This window comes from Liolophura sinensis, chromosome 2, assembly GCF_032854445.1.
Source record: "Liolophura sinensis isolate JHLJ2023 chromosome 2, CUHK_Ljap_v2, whole genome shotgun sequence".
In the NCBI taxonomy this organism is placed as follows: Eukaryota; Metazoa; Mollusca; class Polyplacophora; order Chitonida; family Chitonidae; genus Liolophura; species Liolophura sinensis.
Window position 1 is genome coordinate 7,336,966 of NC_088296.1, and position 24,226 is coordinate 7,361,191.

The 24,226-nt window shown below is 41.1% G+C and overlaps 1 protein-coding gene and 1 long non-coding RNA gene across 3 annotated transcripts in view; both read left to right on the plus strand.

Annotated features, from left to right (window-relative positions):
• LOC135463073 (probable E3 ubiquitin-protein ligase MID2) overlaps window positions 1-22,805 on the plus strand; it is a 27,428-nt gene extending 4,623 nt beyond the window's left edge. The window contains exons 5-7 of the mRNA XM_064740393.1: window positions 17,653-17,675; window positions 17,934-18,073; window positions 22,216-22,805. Of these exons, the coding sequence (XP_064596463.1) occupies window positions 17,653-17,675; window positions 17,934-18,073; window positions 22,216-22,805 (753 nt within the window). The remainder of the gene's footprint in view (window positions 1-17,652; window positions 17,676-17,933; window positions 18,074-22,215) is intronic.
• Window positions 8,023-15,298, plus strand: LOC135462687 (uncharacterized). 2 transcript variants are annotated; one of them, XR_010443473.1, is made up of 3 exons: window positions 8,023-11,143; window positions 11,494-11,637; window positions 15,244-15,298. It is a non-coding gene; the product is annotated as an uncharacterized LOC135462687 (long non-coding RNA). The 2 variants fall into 2 exon arrangements; XR_010443472.1 differs by lacking the exon at window positions 15,244-15,298 and having other exon boundaries at window positions 11,494-11,638.
• Window positions 22,806-24,226: the final 1,421 nt, after the last annotated feature.

Here is a 24,226-nt window from a genome sequence, read left to right on the forward strand (position 1 = left end):
TGCTCCTGTGAATAGTTACAGTGGTTTAGCCTCTTATCAGCGCTCCAGTGACATCTGGCAAATGTGTGTCATCCACACATGTAGCCCGACAGCAACTCACATCCCTGTCAATCAGCAGTAAACTATACTATATATTCGGCATTCATTCAACAATATACGGGTTCACCTCGAATTTGGGACCAGTTGTTCGAAAGTGTATTAGTTAATACTGGTTTTAAGTCACATTTTACATTTAAATTTTTAGCCAACTCAACAGCCACTGTAGTTCTCCAAAGTCAAAGTTTAATAGCAGCAATTTTAGTTCGTATTGTTACATAATTTTTTCAGGCTAAGTACAAAATTGCAGACTTGGCTTAACTCTGGAATTACCAGTAAGTCTTAAACCGACACGCCCTTTACCAAAAGACACAGTGTATTTGTACTCACACCTAATGTAATATGATTGAAAACTTGTTAAGTACGACATGAAACCCGATGCATGCATATACGGATACATTCATCTATGCATCCATCCAACAATTCATCCGTACATACAGGCATACATATATATACATACCACAATATACCGTCCTCTCATCCAACAATGCCTAGCAGCAGCAGCAGCAAATTACACGCCCCCGTATCGCCGTGCCGTAATCTGAATCATGTATATATAAAAGCAGTGATGTCAATAGCAATTTATTCGAGTTACTAAAATTACTGTGTTGTCAGCACATTAACATACAACTACATTAAAACAATACAAAGTGTGCTTAGATGTTTAATACACCAGCAGAATCCTGGTTTATGCAGGAAAACAATATGATTAAAACTTAAAGGGTTTCCGTACATAACTGTACATTCGAGATTAGCGATATCGAGAGTGTCATTTCAGGTTAGAAAAGTCTAGTATGTAAATGACACATGCCTGTATATAGCTGACTGTAGATGGCCTCGGACCCCCATTAATTTTCCATAAGCGACAATGTTAACGTCTAGCACTGTAGCTCAGTCCCAAACATTCCGTGGCCAATAAGCTTTGGTGCATACCTGGCCCAGCCTGTGAGAAAGAAGCCATAAAAATCTTGACATAGGTTGACCGTCAAAATCTGGACCTTTCCATGCCGGCAGCTGGGAGGCGTGCCTAGCAACGCCAAGGGGACGTCACTCGCAGCCTCATCACTACCTCACACCTTGTGTCCTCTCGCCCAGAGTTTCAAACTTTCATCAATAAAGCTCATACCTCCTCAAAGTTTAGACAATTTCCAGCATTTTAATACCAAGCATGCACCTGTGCACCAAAAATGGACGCCTGGGAGCAAAAAAAGACTTTATACCCTAAAATTCACAGAACTACAATCGTCCCTACCGAAAAACGGAAGTTGTAATGGGGGTCTGTGTCCTATCACACCAGCCACCTTTTTTCAAAATCAATAATTTTTGCACCACACAATTCCTGACACTTCTGAACCTCACAGGCAAAATTAGGGCTTGATACATGCAGAAACTTTGGTGTTGAATGAATTCAAGTTGGGGTACCCCCATCTTGGACATGTGTCTTTTTTTCAGGGTGAAAAAACTCTGAAGGGTAAACTTTGAAGCTTTGCAGTGCATATACCGTTCAAGATATCTCCATCAGGTCAACTGTTTTGGAAAGACAAGATGTTTATCTGCAAGAAAAGTTAAAAAAATCACATTGACAGAGCACTTTAGACTTTTCAAAAGCAACCATTTAGAGAAATATACATTTTTAAGAAGACTTTTCTACTCAGAGCAGCTTTAAATATGAAAGTTACAAACCAAAAGTGTCAAAGCATACATCAAAATATAGGCAATTTATCTGACAATTAAATGTCAAAATATAAGACATTTACTTCAGCAACTATGTGAAAAAAATTGACTGACAGTGTGGTAGGGGGTATCAAAGCGGATTGTCACGATTTCGGAACAATCATTTGTGACCAAAATCAAAGCAAGAATAATGCCTCAAGGTGATGAAGACCTACTCACAGGCACTTTTTTAGTGGACAGGACTTAAGAAAAGACTAGTATCCCAGTTCCCCACTGAATAGCATGATGAAACCCTTTAAAAGACCACCCAGCCAGGCATCCCCCCCCCCTGCCCTCCTCCCCCATGACTGCTGATTGGCTGACCACCTCACCATGCAAAAACCTCCCTGCACCATTGCTGTTGTCTCACAGCAGGTTATTACTCTACACAGTCACATCAAAGGGTGTCACATTGGCATCTACAACATATAAACAGAGAGGAAAAATATGAATTTAACATTTCCAATCAGGCAGCCACCAAGTACACCTATATTGGTCAGTCTGACAGTTAACAAGGCAAACAATCTACCCCAAAACACCATGAAGGGAGACAGAAAGAGGAAACAGTCTAGATTTCAAGCTGGACAGGCCCAGGATCGCTCAAATAACCTGTCAGCAGTTACAGACATGCTGAATCCTCTGCCTGGGTGTTCCTTGACGGACACAGATTTCCAGCCCAATCAGGAGGCTGTAAGAACACACCAGCCTGACACAAAGAGAATACAGCGGCCAAGACGGTGCAAGGTAGATTCCACGGCTGGATCAGACAGAGATACCCATGAGCGGGAATGGGCTGCTGAAGGAATGCGACTCATAGACATACAGAAAATGGTGTGTATATGGAACAAAGTTATGCTTGAGCACAGTGAGACCAAGGACCACTGTCCACTGCCCAGGTTAGAGATAGCTGCAGAGAAAAAGTGGGGTTTAGCCTGGGCGTTCAGTTTTAAGTGCTGTGACTGTGACTATGTATCTGGCTTCCACAAATTCTACAAAGAGGTAGAATGCAACAGACCTGGCCAAAAAGCTGCAGCGGTGAACCGAGCTCTTCAAGTAGGCCTCCAGGACACACCAATGGGGAACACCCGAGCCAGACTCCTATTTGCAGCGATGGACGTGCCGCCTGCCACTCGTAGGAACATGCATCGCACTGCAAACCATGTCGCATCTGCAATCGCAAAGCTGAACAGAGAGGATATGGCAAATAAGGTGGAAGAGGTAAAGGCATACAAAAGGCAAAGAGGAGAGGATGACAGCACAATAGATCTGGCCACAGACACTCGCTACAACAGCATTACGATAACCAGTCCCAAGAAACCGGGCCAGAATGCTTCACAAGCCATTTCCCTGGCAGTGGAGACATCAACAGACAAGCAATACATTGTCTCCGCAGCACTGAAGAATAAATTGTGTTGGACTGGGTCCTGGCTGAGAGGAAAAGGCTTCCAAGTAAAGTGCCCTGGAGGACACGAGGAGTGCACAGCGAACACAAACCCACATGCCCCCTGGTCCGAGTATAATATGGGGAACGAGATTGGCGAGGGATTGGCGAGGCAAGGTGTTTTAGCCAAGCACGTAACCACGGACGGCGACTCCAGGTCAGCCAAGGGAGTGGAGGACGGCATCCGACTGGTCGAGCCACTGTGGGAGGTCGAACGGTTAGCAGACCCCACGCACCTTGGTAGATCCCAGTTCAAGAAATGTAACCAGGCTAAGTTCAGCGATGCCATGTTTGAAGGACAGGGCCGAACGAGGGAAGCCAGGAAGAAAGCACAGAAGGTGTTGAGTCAGGATGTTAAGGCCAGGTGTAGCTTGATATTTTCTCAACTTATGTCTGAGCACATTGGTGACATAAGGAAAATAAAAGCTTACCTACCCAGGGTTGTGGATGCAACGGTCAGGTGTTACGGTGGGGACTGTTCCAAATGCCGCAGGAACAGTGTGGTTTGCTCCGGAGGGGAAACCAGCAGCTGGTGGGAGAGATCCCTGTTTTTATCCGCCAGTAAACTCTGCCCTTTCAACATGGATGACAACGACAGGAAACTATTGACCGAAGTACTGCACATGAGGTTGAGCGAGACAGCCGTCACCAGTCTCCGGATGAACACCAGTACTCAAAAGTGCGAAGCTGTCAACAGATCACTCAGCGTCTCCTTGCCCAAGAATGTAAACTACAGCAGAAATATGGAGGGAAGGGCGGCGTCCACAATCCACAGACTTAACAATGGCCAGGACAAGTCCACGGCTGCCAAACTCCAAGCTGTCGGCGCCAGTATTTCACCTAGGAGCGAGAAAACAGTACAACAGATTGAAAGGGTGAACCAGTACCACAAGGTTTATAAGAAGCGACAGACAGTTAAGGGGAGATCACTCCGCAATACAGCCAGAAAACTCCGAGAGCACATTGAGTACAGGCTTTCAAATCCAGAAGAGAAAACTGACTATGCCAAGGGACAACTGGACAACACCCCAACAGATCACACATACGCTAGATATTTGTAACCGCCAGTTTTGTATAAAATTTGTCACTGCTGTTGTCGCTTGTGAAAGAAATTAAAAAATGATGACAGAAATTGAGCAAAATCTGAAACACATCTGTTATTTATTATTTTTAATGAGGGGAAACCAACCTGCTCAGTCTTAAATGCAGCATGCACCTTGCATACTGCCCATGGCCGAGACAGCGCCCTACGTTGCAGCAGCGCTGCCTGTTATTGTTAACACAATGCGGTTCCAAGCTTGTGTGGTCCACATTTACACAGCGTGTGTTGTGGCACAATCAAGCTTGGGATCTAAATGTGACAGCCCCTGTCTGGCCATATAAACAAGTCTACTGATGTATTTCTTCTTCCATCGATGTGTGACGGGGTCTTTGTAGGAGGCAAGGCCATATCGACCATCTCTCGTCAATGGTCCAGTCCACACTCGACAGGCTCCGTTTTCGTTATAAACACTGAAACTTTCAATTTTTGCAGCAATTTCTGCTCTGAACGTCTCCATTTTCAAGCGTAGGAATACTAGAACGTTGCATGTTGTTCATTTCAGGATGCCTATACACATGTTACCCTACACTGAACAGCATTTTACCGATTTTTCATCAAAATGGATATTTTCAAAAAATAAATAGCCCCAAGAAGCTATAAAACGGCTCAATCAATGCAAAACACATCACAGACATACCCACCAAAAATTATCAGGCTGCTGCGAAATCTAAGCGCATAGTGACATTTTTCACATTTTGGTGACTTCGTCAGTACAGGCCTCGGACCCCCATTAATTTTCCATAAGCGACAATGTTAACGTCTAGCACTGTAGCTCAGTCCCAAACATTCCGTGGCCAATAAGCTTTGGTGCATACCTGGCCCAGCCTGTGAGAAAGAAGCCATAAAAATCTTGACATAGGTTGACCGTCAAAATCTGGACCTTTCCATGCCGGCAGCTGGGAGGCGTGCCTAGCAACGCCAAGGGGACGTCACTCGCAGCCTCATCACTACCTCACACCTTGTGTCCTCTCGCCCAGAGTTTCAAACTTTCATCAATAAAGCTCATACCTCCTCAAAGTTTAGACAATTTCCAGCATTTTAATACCAAGCATGCACCTGTGCACCAAAAATGGACGCCTGGGAGCAAAAAAAGACTTTATACCCTAAAATTCACAGAACTACAATCGTCCCTACCGAAAAACGGAAGTTGTAATGGGGGTCTGTGTCCATATAGGGAAACCCTAGGCATTGCACTGCTGCACATATATCGGTGCCATCACCTTCAAACACGTCTGGCTATATTGGTCTCACCGAAATTTCGTTAATTGTCTGTCGTACATGATAAAAGCAAAAATCGCCAAAGTTCTGACAAAGCAAAAGGGATTGCGTCTCAGGGAAGCGAAGCGCACGTACTCTCCTGATATAGGTATTACAACGCTTTTCCAATGAGAATTGAGCAATAACGACAAAAAGTAATATATGTTACACGCTATTTGGTTGGAATAATGGACCAGATACTGAATTACATATGGAGACTGTGTTGAAGGTTTGTTGTATGACAATCTTCATTCTACTGAGAGTCAGCGAGATACACGTCCGTACTGACATAGTCAGTGTGACGGTTGGAGTTCAGCATGAAGACAAAACGCAATTCACATGCGGCAACACATGTGCATTTTGTTCAAGGCTTTTCAGTGCATGACATGACTGATGTGACAATGCGATTAGGCTATGATACAATGCTGCGTTGATGTGCTGATATACTGATAAGCTGGTATGATTGACGTTTATAGGCTTCATATCGCTTCCCACTCCGAACACGCTCGGATCAGGGCGCCGCCATGTTTGCCTGGCACAACCTTCCATGGATCGCTAAAAAATGTATGTCGTTTGTAGAATATACACAAATTTGAAAATGCTACAAAGTAACTGAAAGTGAATGATTTAATACTTAAACCCCTCAGCCTACCAACTTACACAACCTAAAACAACTGTTTCTTGTAGAAAATGATACTGTTACACCGCAATAATCATCATTTGAAAGGTGGTTTTATCGCCAATTATATAAGTGAACAAAAACAAATTTATCGGTGTCTAAGACTAAACTTAAATATTAAATAGGTTTGAATAGAAATATGTCTTTTCTAGTTTATCCGTGATTGATACATGTGACTAATAGATAATAAGACATTTCGTTTTGAGCTCATATCACTGAGTACACAATTATATAGACAGACCGAAGCCTGGACTGGAGGAAACTGAGTAACTGAATACGTAAAGCTGTGAGGCTGTTACATATATTACATGATCATTTCAAAAACAAATGACAATGTGACTTTTTGTTTGTTACAATATTAATAAGCAGTAAAAAACAACAAACAATAGTATTCATCTTTTGTACATATATGTCTGATATGTTTTGTGTTCACAATGGGTTTGTTGTACATACGTCTTATATATTTTAAGTCCTCTGTTTGTACATGTTTATTTTACATCTGAAGTATTTTGCATCCTTTATCACTTTGTTGAATATCTAATGTGTTCTCTATGATTTTGTTGTTCATGTAATGTTTTCTGTATGAGTTTGCTTTACATTTAATGCATTTTCCCCTTTTTTATAGCATAATTGTGCATGTAATATAGTTTGTGTTAGCAGCGGGTTTATTGTTACTCGGATGTATTTTGTGTTAGCAGCGGGTTTGTTGTTCCTTTGACGTATTTTGTGTTAGCAGCGGGTTTGTTGTTCCTTTGATGTATTTTGTGTTAGCAGCGGGTTTGTTGTTCCTTTGACGTATTTTGCGTTAACGCGTTTGTTGTTCCTCTGATGAATGTTGTGTTAGTAGCGGGTCTGTTGTTCCTCTGATAGATTTGTGTTACCAGCGAGTTTGTTGTTCCTCTGACGTATTTTGTGTTAGCAGCGGGTTTATTGTTCCTCTGATGAATGTTGTGTTAGTAGCGGGTCTGTTGTTCCTCTGATAGATTTGTGTTACCAACGGGTTTATTGTTCCTCTATTGATTTTGTGTTAGCAGGGTATTTGTTGTTATTCTGATGCATTTTTTGTTCTCTGTGAGTTTGTTCAGTTAACATGCGATGATATTAGTTTTCCATATCAATTCTTTACTCATTTCATGAACTTTCTTTTCCCGGATCAGTTTGCTGTACATTTAATGACGCTTGAATTCTGTGTACAACTGTTGTAGCCATATATAGCCTAATGGCGTTATACCAGTCCCAGGAAATCCATCTTACGTTCCCACCAAAAAATATAAAGTATATTTTGAAAGTATTCTGTTTGAAAGCAAATGTGATGACATATATAAATGGCTCCCTCGCTTACCACTCAATACTGGAAGAGGAGAGCAAGCAAATAGGGGTGGCTGACCCAGTGTCAGTATATTGTTATTGGATGGGGTCATGTCTGGTGTCTTCGGCCGGATACTTTGGTGGCATGAACACGGCCTGCCACAAGAAAACACGGTATATGTCCATACAATGTAATGACTCTTCGTTGTCATATGACTGAAAAACTGTTCAGTTCGACGTAAAGCCCGAAAGCATATATTGTACATACATATACAAACTAATATAAATGATTTGAAACAAGTGCTGAAGTAATTTTATGGAAACTGGTATATATTTCTTAAAATACGGCATTCGCACATGAAGTTAAAACGGAACCGTGCTAACAATTGCATACAGTATAAATGTGTAAAAGCGTATTGAGGGAGTTCCCTCCCCTCCTGAGATCACGTGCATTTCTCAGAACTAAGGATTTTTATTTCAATCTGCGCAGTTTTGTGAAGTTGCGAAGCACGGTAGGATTTGGTGTGGACAGGTAAGTCCTGTAAGATCAAGTAGGTCTATTTTGCGGCGGGATGTTTATCGGGTGAAGGAATTGTCTTTATCCAAATGTCTCAGACAGTATTTAGTTGGTCTGGTCGTCCTCAAATCGACACAAAGTAGACATACGACTTGGGCGTGTCTTTATATAGAATCTACCCTCAGCCTGCGGGTGAGCCTTTAACACTGTCGATGCGCAGTTGGAATATTTCCATATCACGGAAAATGACTAATTTTGGTTCATATTGTTAACTGTGTCGATCTTGTCACTATATACACAAGGCGATATATATATCTATATAAGCGACCTTCTCGTAATCATGTATATTTTATAAACACCCAGATGTATATTTATGCATGAAGTGACTACATGTAGTATTAACGCCACGCACGTCAGACATTACAATTTACAGCCTCGCCTACTGATCACGGATATGGAGGATGTATCTTGACAAAGCTTGGCCCGTCAGGACGGTCGTTTACCCACATGCAGGCCTGTTATAGATTAGCCAGGGCTGTCTGTGTGGAATTTTAGCAAACACTAACCTACTTGTACAGCCTGATAGGTTGTCTTTATATTTTCCGGTTACCATGGCAACAGCCCTGTATCTGTCTAGACATGTATGTCACATATCTGGTGCGCAGCGAAGTCAACCCTTACGGTTTAAACATTGTGTGTTTATCCGTCTTGATCACACGATATATCAGCACTACTGTAGTCTGTATTTCTGTGGTTCCTCACAATAACACAATAAAACACGGCAAGCTGGAAGAGTTTGACCTGTCACAAATTGTCCATTTTATTACATAAGAAATATCAAATGCCAAGCTGTAGTCCAGACGCTTGGCGCCATTGTCGTATAGTGTCAAGTCTCCTTCATTACCACTGTAGCCCAGTCGTTTGCCGCCATTGTCATATTGGGTCAATTCACCCTTACTACCACTCTAGTCCAGACGGTTGTCGCCATTGTTAGGTAGGGTTATGTCAACTTCACTACCTCTCTACCCCAGACACTGGGCACCATTGTCATATATCGCCATCGGTTTTCATGTGTGTCGGATGTGTTTTGTGTTCACTATGGGTTTCTTGTACATACATCTAACACACTTTGAGCTCGCTCTTTGTAGGTTTACTGTACGTCTGATTCATTTTGCGTCGGATTTGAGTCACAAGATATTATCACTCAGTGGCGATGTTCAAAAGAGAAAGTTTTCGTTGTCGCCTTGAATGTGCCTAGGCTTTGTGCAAATGCAGTTTAATTTTCAGCCCAATCGCATCGGCCGTTCTGGAAAAGAAGATTTGTTCAGGTTGGCACAAAATCCAATATGGCCACCAATTGTCACCAAAAGCCAAAAACAACAACTTCGGATACATTCCTAAAACATACTGAAGTTTCAGGGACGTATCACTTGTTGTTTTCTCATAAAATCTATCACCAAACCGCCTGGAATAAACAAATTCGAAGAGACGCAATAGGGGTTCAAGCTTAGGGATTCAATTGGCCTTGCGATTGTTGACCTCGAATGTCCATCTTGATTGACAGTTGGTATACGAATGTTTGTTCCGACGCATAGATTTGAGCATTTAGCTTTAAGAATTTTAACACGTGTAGAAAAAGCGTAATTTGCCAGCAAAAAATCTGTTTTCAGTTCTCAATTTTAAATGTTTCACCATAAAAGCTTAGATGAAGTTCTGTTTACAACAAAATGCATATCGATGTTTTTAGATGCAGAAAATCTAGAACCATTTCCAACTGCCCATTTCTTGGTCTTATTGAGACAAAGCTGCAGCTGCCTTTCGATGCTATTCATATTTTAGCACGGTAGCCTATAAGAAAATCATCAACATATAAAGACCCCTCTGACCTAGATGTTTAAGTTTTTGACAAGCTATTAAGTTTACAGCTAAACAGTGTTGGTGATAGTACACTGCCCTTGAGTACACCCATTTCTGCTCATGGAAGTCAGAAAGATTGTCCGTACTCGAACCCTAAACTGACGATCAGATAAAAGTTCTGATACATGAATAAATAACGATAAGCGATAAGTCCCATACCCATATCGTAGGTCGGTGAGCTTTTCAAGGTCGAGAATAATTGATACCACGTGCTCATTATGTATTATATCATTAGAAATAAAAGTTCCAATGCAACAAACTTTAAATTGACATTGAGGAAAACCGCCTTTAATATTAGACAGTAAATTGTTGGTTTATAAATACCAAAGAAGTCTGTCACTTATTATTCGTTCCAAACTTAACCACGCTGGTAAGAGCTATGGGACGGTAATTGGACGGCTCACAATGATCCTTACCGGGTTTTGAAACCAGGATAATACACGCCTCCTTCCATGACGGTGGAAAAAATACCACTCATCTAAATATCATGATTAAACAAGCCCATGAGAGTCTCCAGTGGCTCAGGAGACAAATGGGTTAGAAACTTGTAATAAATATTACTATGACCACACGTACTATACGTTGTTACGACCACAAATCCAAATAATAAGGCTCACCCTGAGGTAAAGATAAGATAAAATGAAGTTTGATCATAATGTGGAGAAGTGTTTAGCATTTATAGTGCTGACAACTAAAGATTCAGAACTTCCTGTAACAAAACAATGCTATTACGCTAGGCAAAGTTATTGATGATTCCGCTGGAGATGTTTATTTATTTATTTATTTGACTAATGTTTTACGCCGCACACAAGAATATTTCTCTTATACGACGGGGGCTGCATTATTATGGTGGGAGGAAACCGGGCAAGTGCCGGTGGAACCCACAACCATCCACAGTCTGATGGAAGACCTTCCCACATACAAGCGGAGAGGAAGACAGCATAGGCTGGACTTGAATTTACAGAAACCGCGTTGTGAGATCCCCCTGGGTCATTGCGTCGCGCTGGCACACTATCCACCTCGGCCGTATAGGCCCCGAGATGTTACAAAACTTAGGTCCAGTGATGCCTTGATTGTGTGCAAAGCCAGATGAAGACATAGTTTTATTGACAGGTTAGTTAATTCTTTCACAGATATAGTTTTAGGTTTTAGGTTTATCGTCCCCAATCATCGGCAAGTCAATGATATTTAAGTGTCAATAAATGTTGATTTGTGGCCTCCTCTTGCACATTGGAAGCAAAACAATTTATTTCTACATTAGCCATTACCATGCTCAACTTTTGGCATGTAAAGCACCTGGAGGGATTAGGTATGCATAGGCCTACTTGGGCACTATACAGGCAAATTGAGAATGACTGAGGAAAAGAGGGGTTATTAAATGTCGATAAGTAGGTATTGAGTTTGCTATCACTGTCAATTTTATGTTGTGAATCGTTTGACATTACGACCCCTTGTGATTTTAGTTCGGAGGATATCTTCTCTAACCGACTGCTCAAACTGAACCAATCCGATCTTCAGTCTCTAACTGAGAGCCGTAGTGGAGTGTTGGGCTTAAAATCTCGCAAGACCATTCTCTTCAATTAAGTGTGACAACCAAGGGCAGTCAGGTAGGTCTACTCCTCTACAGCCCTTTATACAAATATAGGAGATGTGAGTCCATTATATTTCACCGAGGCCACACGGCAGAGCTCTATGTTACGACAAGCTTGCCAAGTAAACTGAGGTCCTATTCGTTTCAGCCCGGAGAACCCAAGAGGTTTATGCCGATTGAATTCAATGGGCCAATATTCTAGCTACAGCCTAATCTCATTATGCCGGTTTCAGAAAACCCATCCGACATTTCTCAATTGTCTTTCCTATGTATTCTGTTTGGAACTAAAAGTGATAAATATAAATGATTTGAACCCATTTGCTGAAGTAATTTTGTGGGAAAGTGATTGTTTGTTGAAATGTGACATTCACATATAGGCTTAAAGTAAATGGCGAGCTGCGGAAACCAATGTTGAGATGTCACAGAGTATAAATGTGTACAAACATACTGAGGGATTTACCTCCCCTGCACAGATTTCTCAGATCTAAATATTTTCTAATTCAATCTGCTCAGTTTCACAATGTTGTGAAGCCAGGTTGGATTTGTGTCGACAGGTAAGCTCTGTAAGACGATTATATGTAGTTTGGATGGAAACCATCACTCGGGTTAAGGGGTTGTTTTTTCTTTATCATATTGCCGACTGTCAGACACAGCTTAATTGGTCTGGTCGTCCTCAAATCGACACAATGTAGATATACGAATGGGGCGTTTCCTTTATATACTTTAACAACAGCCATGTCAGCCTGTGTTTAAGCCTCGAACCCTCGATATTTACGTATCAACGAAAACGACTGATTTTTATTTAGGTTCAAGGTTCATACTGTTTAACTGTGTCGATCTTGTCACCATAGATACAGTTCGATAGTACATTATTAATGTGGGGCTCTGAAACTTTGGACCTAAAAGGCATTATGCAGTCATGCTGAACGTCGATTACTTGCGTTGAAGTGCCGCCTATGGCACACAAAGTCTGAATATCTTGCCTATATGGATCGCTGTTTGTTTACTTACAACGTTCGCCTGTCTGGTCCAAATATAACAACTGTGATAGTATAAAAGCCCTGTCAGGGGTATAAGCGTTCTCCTAATCCATGTAGGTCAGTCCGTCTGTTATATGATATCCTATATCAGTTGCTCATAGGGGCCTCCGTGGCCGAGGGTATTAGCACAACAGAACGGCTCAATGACCATAAAGCCTTCCGCCAATGCGATCGCTGCGAGCATGTGGGAATGTCTGTCAGCATCAAGCGGATGGTCGTTGGCTTCCCCCAGCCCCAGTTTCCTCCTACCATAATGCTGGCCGCTGTCGTATAAGTGAAGTATTCATGAGTACGGCATAAATCAAATAAATAAATAAATATTGCGGGAGGTAAATTGTTATTGATCGTTGATCTGTGAGATCAGCTGCAGTTAAAACAGTACTCTGCAAATAATGGCCTTTGCGAGGGCCAGCATTTTTACGGTTATGTGCACATTCTTGAGTTGGGCATAAAAGTAAAATAAATAATTAAAATCTATTGCCCATAATGTGTGTGTACGTAATTGGTGCTAAAAGAGTCTTAAAATTATGTACAGATGTGCACACATTATTTTCAGCCCTACTATAATATATATAGGTGATGTCTTCGTAAGACTGTCTATTGGACAGTGTTTAGACGCAAATCTCCATACAAATATAAATGAATTGAGCTAAACTACTGAATTCATTTTAGGGAAACTCCATGGTAGTTTGTTAAAATATGGTATTCGCACATAAAGTTAAAAGAGAACTGTGCTAACCATTGTGGGGATGTCATAGATTTATTTATTTATTTAATTGGTGTTTTACGACGTACTTAAGAATATTTCATTAATACAACGGCGGTCAGCATAATGGTCGGAGGGAAACCGGGCAGACTCCTGGGAAAACTCACGACCATCCGCAGGTTGGGATTGTCATAGAGTGTAAAAGTGTAAAAGCATACTGAGGGATTTACCTCCCCTGCTCAGATGACGTGTACTTCTCCGAACCAAGTATTTTCTATTTCACTTTGCACAGTTTTATCAATTAGAGAAGCACGGTGGGAATTGTGTCGACAGGTAAGTCCAGTGAGATATGGTACGTCTATGTTTATGACGGGATGTTTCTATGAGGTGACGGAATTGTCTTACTTGATCGTGTGCCGACTTTCAGACAGTATTTAATTGGTCTGAACGTCCTCAAATGGACATGAAGTCGATGTACGACTGGGGGCGTGTCTTTATATAGACTCTACTCTCGCCTTGTGTGTGAACCTCTGATACTGTCTACAAAACCCGGAATATTTTCTTCTCAAGCAAACGACTGATTTAATTGGGTTCAAGTTCATACTGTCTAATTATGTTGATCTTCTCACTATATCCAGGACGACAGTACGTTTTTAATGTACTTTTCTGAAGCTTTGACCTTGACAGGCATTATGTCTGGTTTTGCTGAAAGTCGTTGGTTGCTGGCGACGTGTTGTCTGAGGCTGGGCCTACATACATATTGATAGCCACAACAGCCGACCTATATGGATCGCTGTTTGTTCACTTCTAAGGTTTGCCTCTATGCATCAAACATAAAAACTATAATAGTTAAAAATTTCTAGTTAGGATATATATGTCCTCCATTTGATCTTGGATCTTCCGACTTCCGACTTCAAGACAGAAGAGGTGTATTACCTGTATAAGTAAATCGAATCGAAATTATGTACTGAATTGCACACAGGATTTTCAGCGTTGCAGAACTGGAGATACATGTATTATTAACTTCTCACTCAGCAAGCATTACAACCTCGCCCATTGATCACCAATAATGGGGTTTGTTATATGACACAGCTTAACCAGTCAGGACAGCCGTATACCGCACGTAGGTCTACTTATATATTAGCTCGATCTGTCTGTATGAAGGTATCTCTGACGCTGACCTACTTTTTCAGAGTATATAACTGACATGATAAACATTATAAAACACTGGGAGCTGGGAGACTTTGACCTTAATTCATATCCTTTTTTAATCTAAGTAAGAAATGTTCGTGTTACTCGTCACTATTAGTAATGTTATAGTTATTGTATCTCTATAATCTTTAATTATTTATTATAATTCTGTAGATAGAGCTGCTCCAAATGTTTTGCCCAATTATCATAAAGTATATAGGGTCAAGTTACCTTCATAACCAATGCAGTCCACAGGCCTGGCTAAATTATCATACTGAGTGAAATCTACTTTTAAACCGCGACAGTTTCGTTTTTACACACGAATCTGGTAATTATGGATGGGAGCTATATGTGTGTCGAACATCACTATCAAACACATCTGCCCAAACTGGCTTGACCAGACCTTTGTCAAAACAGTTTCTCGTGCGCAATAAAAGGTAGAATCGCTAAATTTCTAACTGACCAGAATGGATTCCTTTTCAGAAAAGTGATTTGCGCACACTCTCCTCATACATGAATAGGTACTTTAATGCTTTTTAAATGAGAATAGGAGAATAGTATCTAAAAAGTAACGTGTAGAATGTTTTAATAGACGGAGGCTGTGTGTTGTCTTGAAAATTAATATTTTTTAAATAGGAACACCCTCAATGATGCAAATCTGAGCGATTTGGCGTTTTTATTTCAGGAAAAAAAACCTGAGCAAATAATGGCCGAGAGCAAGCAGAATCTTGATGATGTTCTCATATGTTCGATATGTATGGAAACATTCCGGAAACCAGTAATGCTACCCTGTCAGCACAGTTTTTGTAGGAAATGCATTGATTTGTATGCTGCCAAGTCCAAATCTGTGCAGATAGATGAGACCTCCGACAGCAGGGGGAATGATGACGTCCATCTGATAGCATGCCCTGTGTGTCGGGCACCAACAAATCTGGGAAGAGAAGGTGTGGCTGGACTGGCGCCTAACTTTCATCTGGCAGAAATGGTGGAGAGATTCTCTACTGCTGTTAAGGTTGAGGAAGACATCCCATATTGTTCTCTGTGTGAGGAGGACAATCATGCTAAAGCTGTCAAGTCTTGCACCATCTGTGGTGTGTTCTACTGTCAGGAATGTCTTGCAAATTTCCATCCAATGAGGGGGCCTCTAAAACGTCATCGACTGATTTCGGCTATGGAGTACCTCTCCCAGGAAACCTCACAGGGTGAAGTCAGCAGGGACCAACAATCAACTCAGCAGCCGTCATGTGCTAGACACGGTCAGCCATTCGTCATGTACTGTGTACCGTGTCGGATGGTAATCTGTCTGGGGTGTGTGGTTGAGCATCCGGAACATGCTATGCGGGATATACCATCAGCTGCTGAGAATGACAAGGTAATGCGAAAAAGACATTCGTTCATCAGCCATCAACCCAAATGGATGTCATGAGTCATTAATCGTAAGGTCAATTCCCGAACAATGATTAATACGGACCACGAAAAAACTAAGAAATTGTGCAAGTTCAAAATTACTTTGGAATCATGTAATGAGAAGTAGTAAAAAGTTTTTAATGATGTTAAAAAGACGCAAGGAATGTTTTGGGCGAATAACTTAAATCACTATCTAATTCGTGTACCATGCTAGTATATAAATCGATACTCAAAATAAAGATGGCATGATTTGGAACTAAATATTAACCCAAAGTTTGTGATCTATAATAAAGAATGGGGCTTTGTGTTCTGTACTGTAGTGAGTCATTTGAAAGGCTGATTTTTTAATGTAGTATTTTTTCCATTACAGCAATTTGTTTTGAACAAAACTAGTGAACTGGAGAAAGTGCTACAGGAATCTAAAGAATCGCTGGCAGGAGTTATGAGGTTGCACAGGAAGATACAGGTTGGTATTTTCCATGACACTTGTTCAGCCTGTGTTGTACTGCATACCCTGGTGACTCATATTGACTATGTGGACTATTGCTATCATTCAGAAATCCAGGTAACATACAGCTTTCAATGATCTAGTCTTGATAAAGCTGTCTTCTGTCACATATTATATATGTAGATTACAATCAAAGAGTTAAACCCGAACAGTGACGACTTTTTACAAGAACGTAAACAGGGGAATGCACGAACTGATGAGGGAATTTACTTGCGTGATGGGCGAGTCAATTTCACCTATTTCTTGTTTATCTTATCTACTATCGTATCATTATTAAGTAACACACACGGTATATGCCCACCTCAGACATCTCCATTTGATGTATTATCGCCGATAATACGCTGTCATAAAAATATCTATAATATATATATATATATATATGTACACCATTTGATCTGATGGGGAGACAGCGTTCGGGTTCGGGCACTGTCCGAAGCATGTAAGACTCCACCATCTCGCCCTGTTCTGAGCATCAGTTGTGATGGCACGACCCTTTTTGGAATTAAACGACGTACTTTGGGTTTTGAGTCGACACTTACATGTACATCCCTAAACTAGAGGGAAATCATCTCCATCCCGGAGATACACTGTAGCCACAGTTGTGTGGCGCTTATATTTCTCCCTGTTACACATACATATATAACTTCTTCAACACACAATTCTATAGGTCTAGATGAGGCAGTAAACGATTTTTCTGTTCGGCAGGAAAACCAGGAACTTCACACTCAGGAGGTAGAAAAGGCTTATTGTGCAGCCTTTGAAGCTTTACAAGCATGGAAACAACAATCCTTAGATGGCATAAAAACCCGCTATTCACAGTGGAGCGTGGAGTGTAGAGCCATACTCAAACATCTTCAGCTACAGACCCAGGAAATGGAGAGGATGGTACAGGCTTCCAAAGATTTGTTACCGTCAGTGGACGTCGAGTTTTTGCAGGTAAGTCAAATGTGCACGTTCTCAAACATTGGTTCAGCTGCCTATACTATGTAATAGATCAGGAAATGGTCTAAATGTTTTGAGGTAAAAGCCATGGGTGGCTGTGTACTTGAAGAGGTAAGACATTTCAATTACAAATGTGTTCTTGTTATATGTTGAATTGACAGTATAGCTACAGTATCTCAGTTTCGGTTATCATCTTTACATGATTTTATATGAGTTTTTAATTCTGTTTGTTGACAGGGTTCCACGGACTTCACCAAAACGTATGTATAAATGTGTGATACCTCTCTAGGTTTGTTATACATTTGCATATGGCTATTGTCAGTAGTCATGAGCAACAGCACTGTAGTTATCCAAAACATGACCCGACTGTAAAATATATCCAATGTTTAAACATACGTTTGTCCAGACAAATCAGATCTAACCTACTAGGAACAGTACATCATGGCATTCTTATAACTGCCTTGTACACAAGATTACTACACAACTGTGTCTCTTTGTTTTCTCTTATCATCTCACAGAATTGATGACCAGCTAAAAGATATAAGAGCAGATCTGGAGAAACATGAGGTCAGCAAACAGAAGCTTCTAGATTCTGTACAACATGACTACGTTGTCCCTAGACAGGTGACTGTAAAAGAACGTCGCGACTTAGTTACAAGTAAGTTCGTATATGTATGAAAAATAAACAGAAGGGTGTGCTGAAAGGACATAAACAACTGTAGGGTTTACGTTAGTATGTGCATCGAGTGAGTGAGTGAGTGAGAGCTTGGGGTCTAACGTCGAACATAACAACTTTTCAGTCATATGATGACAATGTGTGCATCGAAGACACAAACATAAAAGTATAAGGTGTACACTAGGGTGTGATCAAAACTGGGGTATGGGAAAAAAGCACAAAGTTATGCAAGGTGTAAGTAGGGTGTACACAGAAGACACACACTAATGTGGGACATGCATTAGGCTTTTCACTAAGCATACCACGTAAACTTATCCATCCCCTTAAGGTCTTCACAACAGATACAAACTAGTGGGAGGCATGCACTAGGATGGGCAAAACAGATAGAAACTCATGTGAGGCATGCACTAGGGTGGGCAAAACAAGATAGAAACCCATGGGAGGCATGCACTAGGGTGGGCAAAACAAGATAGAAACTCATATGAGGCATGCACTAGGGTGGGCAAAACAAGATAGAAACTCATGTCAGGCATTCACTAGGGTAGGCAAAACAGATACAAACTAATGTGAGACATGCACTAGGGTGGGCAAAACAAGATAGAAACTCATGTCAGGCATGTACTAGGTTGGGCAAAACAAGATAGAAACTCATGTCAGGCATTCACTAGGGTGGGCAAAACAAGATAGAAACTCATGTGAGGCATGTACTAGGGTGGGCAAAACAAGATAGAAACTCATGTGAGGCATGCACTAGGTTGAGCAAAACAAGATAGAAACTCATGTGAGGCATGCACTAGGGTGGGCAAAACAAGATAGAAACTCATGTGAGGCATGCACTAGGGTGGGCAAAACAAGATAGAAACTCATGTGAGGCATGCAGTAGGTTGGGTAAAACAAGATAGAAACTCATGTGAGGCATTCACTAGTGTGGGCAAAACAAGATAGAAACTCATGTCAGGCATTCACTAGGGTGGGCAAAACAAGATAGAAACTCATGTGAGGCATGTTCTAGGGTGGGCAAAACATGATAGAAACTCATGTGAGGCATGCACTAAGTTAGGCAAAACAAGATAGAAACTCATGTGAGGCATGCACTAGGGTGGGCAAAACAAGATAGAAACTCATGTTAGGCATGCACTAGGTTGGGCAAAACAAGATAGAAACTCATGTGAGGCATGCACTAGGGTGGGCAAAACAAGATATAAACTCATGTGAGGCATTCACTAGGGTTGGCAAAACAGATACAAACTAATGTGAGACATGCACTAGGGTGGGCAAAATAAGATAGTATCTAATGTGAGGCATGTACTAGGGTGGGCAAAACAAGATAGAAACTCATGTGAGGCATGCACTAGGGTGGGCAAAACAAGATAGAAACTCATGTGAGGCATGCACTAGGGTGGGCAAAACAAGATAGAAACTCATGTGAGGCATGCACTAGGGTGGGCAAAACCAGATAGAAACTCATGTGAGGCATTCACTAGGATAGGGAAAACAGATACAAACTAATGTGAGACATGCACTAGGGTGGGCAAAACAAGTTAGAAACTAATGTGAGGCATGTACTAGGGTTTGCAAAACAGATACAAACTAATGGCAGGCATGTACTAGGGTGGGCAAAACAAGATAGAAACTAATGTGAGGCATTCACTAGGGTTGGTAAAACAAGACATACACTAATGTGAGGCATGCACTAGGGTTGGCAAAACAAGATAGAGACTCATATGAGGCATGCACTAGGGTGGGCAAAACAAGATAGATACTAATGCGAGGCATGCACTAGGGTGGGCAAAACAGATACAAACTAATGGCAGGCATGCACTAGGGTGGGCAAAACAAGATACAAACTAATGGGAAGCATGCAGTTGGGTGGGCAAAACAAATACAAACTAATGTTAGACGTGCAATAGGGTGGGCAAAACAGATAGAAACTAATGTGAGGCATGGAAAAGGGTGGACAAAAAAGACTCGCAAGCTCGTCCCTTTCCTGGGCACCCAGGACTCGTCCATACAGGACCATACAATCAAATAACCTATAATAGAGTACCTTGTGGGCAAAGGACACAGGCTAATGTAAGGTATACAATAGAGTGTGCACGGAAGACACAGAATAATGTGAGGTATACAGAAAGGTGTGCTCAGAAGACATAGACTCATGTAAGACTTACAGTAGGGACTGTACAAAAGACACAGACCAATGTGAGGTATACAATAGGGTGTGCCCAGGAGACACAGATACAATAGGGTGTGCCCAGGAGACACAGACCAATGTGTTGTATAGAGAAGGGTTTGCTCAGAAGACACAGACTAATCTGAGGTGTGCAGTAAGGTGTGCACAGAAGACATCGACTCATGTAAGACTAACAGTAGGGTATGTACAAAAGACACAACCTAATGTAAGGTATACAGTGGGATGTCCCCAGAAGACACAAACAGATGTGAGGTATACAGTAGGGCATGCTCAAAAGACACTGACTAATGTGAGGTACACAGTAAGGTGTCCCAAGAAGATAAGCTGATAAGAGGTATACAGCAGGGTATGCCCAGAAGACACAAACAAATGTGAGGTATACACTGGAGTGTGCCCAGAAGACATAGACTAATGTGAGGTTTACAGTAGGGTGTGCACAAAAGACACAAACAAATGTGAGGTATACACTGGAGTGTGCCCAGAAGACACAAACTAATGTGAGGTATACAGTAGGATATGCTCAAAAGACACAAACTAATGTGAGGTATACAGTAAGGTGTCCCAAGAAGACACAGGCTGATACGAGATATACAGTAGGGTATGCCCAGAAGACACAAACCAATGTAAGGTATACAGTAGGATGTGCACAGGAAACACAGATTAATGTGAGGTATACAGTAGGGTGTGCACAAAAGACACAAAGAATTGTGAGGTATACAGTAGAGTGGGCCCAGAAGACAACAACTAAAGTGACGTATACAGCAGGGTGATGTATACTATAGGATGTGTACAGAGAACACAACCTATTGTGAGACAGAAAATAGTATGTGGTACTCGTAAAGTGTGCAGTTGGCTCTTTGAAGTCAAAAGGCATTCAGTAGGCCATTCTAAGAAATTTAAAGCCAATGTAAGCTATATACACAATGGTTCGCTAAAAATTAATAAAAAGGTAGTGTATACAACATTATGGTTTTTTTTTTAATGGAAGTACATTACAGAGCTTTATATCAGCAGCTGTATAGTTAGAACAGGACAGATAGTTGTGTAACCCCTTTGTCAGGTGTACTGTTAGGACAGAACAGATAACATATTGTACCCCTGAGTGTCTGAGTGATATTTACCTCATGTGTACAAATCAGCAGATGTACTGTTAGGACAGAACAGATAACATATTGTAGCCTACCCCTCGGTGTCAAACATGTATTTCAAAGGGAAAACAACCCTCATATCTGTTTTATTGTTAATATTAAAGGGTTTCCATCTATGTATGTAGAAATAATTGTTGATCTAGATTTATTTCCTCACTTGATATAAGTTTGCTTTTAAAATTTAAATATATTAACTATCCTTTAAAAATATATTAGAGAAACTTCAATAGTTAGAAGATTCCAATACTTCTTTATTACTAATAATTCTGATGGATTAAATAGTCTTTTGAACATTGTGGCAAAAGAATGTCACTTGGTAAGTTATGTGTGGCGAGTTACCTCCCTTACTAGAGGACGGCTTCGGTAGCTGGTCACTCCACGAATGACAACAGGTCTACCACAGCTTCATAGTGAGTTTTGTGTTCAAATGTGCCATAACTGATGACTAAAACCAAGTACCGGATAGAGGAAGGTATTGTTCTTGTTGTAGGTAATAAGTTTCAAACAAATTAGAGCGCTAAATGTGTGTATTTTAACGCATTACTCGGCCTATGTCGTACCCGTCAGTTAGTCATATATCCAGTTCTTGTCGAAGCACAACTCTTTTAAACTGGCTGAAAATGACAGAAATCAGTGTATAAATTACATTCATGTCAGAAGTATATGTTATTTTATTCCAAGAGATTGTGTGGAGAAAGTAAAACCACGGTATGTGTACACCTCAGTCTTACAGTGTGTGTTTATGGTTTGCTGTTGTTTATACTGCTTCTGTTGTGTTTTTGCAGAGCCGACGCTGAGATTCACAGAGACAGACGACAGTGAGCTGAGAATCACTGACAGCGGCTTTGGGGTAGAGGGTAAGGACTTATCCCGGGGGAGGTGGTGGAGAACTGTGACAGACGGGCGTTACCAGACGGGCAGGTACTACTGGGAGATACACATCACCTGTTCACATGGCTGTTACTGTGACTGTCGTGTAGGAGTGAAACAGGAGAGCTGTGATGTGAGTGAGGAGACAGACCGTGGCCGTAACTCCTGGTACATTTGGGTGGTGTACTATGGTGATGAGGTCTGGTGCTATAGTCACAGTGGTGGTGAGATCAAACCTGGCTATCTACAGTGGAGACGTTACACACGACCTCATCACCTGGGTGTGTACCTGGACTGTGATGACCAAACACTGACAGTCCTGGACTGTGACAACAACCAGGTAATGTACACTGTCAGTGGTGTTATCGTCACAGAGCCTCTCGTGCCATCGGTTGGGTTTTATGTCGGGTCTCTGTCTGGATCTGTGTCTGTGTCTGCTCGTCTGGTAACGGGTGACTCTGCAACTCTGCCTCCTGTTCTCTATGATATGATAAGCACTTCCTGACCATCGGGTAATTATTCATTACATCTTTTCCGTCATATTATAGTTTGTTGAAATAGACTTTGATTAAGTTTTTTTTTAAACAAACTGACCATTTTGCGTATAGATGTTTTAGTTAATTCAGCAGTGTGGCTAATTCAGTATGTTTAGCTTCTTCTGCAAAGTGGTCAGTGATCTGTCACAAGCTTACAACTTGGTGTAGTTATACACAGTCTGTCTGACTTGTCCTGAACATCAATGTCAGTTTTCTTCCAGACAAAATACATGTAGATAATGACTGGGTAGTTTATTTTTAGTAATGGTGACTTGTAAATCAGCATAATCAGGAGTGTCACTGAGCAAAACAGGTCACAGTTTATACATGACAATACATATAGTCAACATGGTACATGTAGTAATTCTTGTTGCGTTATGTAACTTTAGTTTCGAAGAAAAAAAAAAGATATTTCCCTTACAGTTTTAGGTTAGATGCGGGCATTGATTTTCTGCAATAAATCTGTAGCAAATCTTCAACTTTTACAATATACATATAACCTAAACTTTCGCGTGGTGCCTTACCATACCTCCACATGTAGCTTGACCTTTTGTCTACAACATTCTCAGCTACCATTTTTTTTTAGCTGTGGTAGTGAAGTCATAACATTTCTTACCCAAGTAACCTCTGAGATGTGGGTAATGGTTGTAATGGTTGGGGATAACCCAGGGCCTAATCTGTCCTCAGAAGGGCAGTGGGTGGAATCACCGGTGAAGGGCACCTCATTGTTGAATATTTTGATATATCTGCCATCCCTAATGACATGTGCACCTGATCATCACATTGTATCATAGCTACCCCAGATCATCATTAAAAAGTTGTTTGTTGAAGGTAACAAACCCTGTTTTTGGAAGTCGGGTTGGTCGTCATATTATTTTTTTTTTTGAAAGTAAATTGAAAGTAACCCGGCCCACATAATCTGAATGATAATTGAATTATCGCGGGTCACCTGCTTCAGGGCATACGTTTCCGATTTTAAATTCTCTTTAAAAACTTTGTTGTTTTCATAACCAAGTTCTTTCACACTGATCTCAAATATCCCTTATTGATTCTGGACCCAACATTAAATTTGAGTAAATTTACAAACTTTAAACCTAAACAACTGAAGTTGAAAGGTATATATTGCTTTCGCCACTGTGGCGAAGGGACGTTCCCTCGAAAGGGCACTTCGAGGGAACGGCAGCGTCCGGTAATGGGACGCTGAGAAGGGCTGGATTAGGGCCCTGTAACCCATGGTAAATACCCTAAAAAGTAGTCCAGTTAAGATAAGACACTCACAACCTGACCCAGGGCCTCCGTTGGCACTCGTCATTGTCGCAAATTTAGAACAGTATTTTGAAATGGCGATAAAATTTTAAAAAATGTGAGTGCCTTTAGTGACAAATTAATT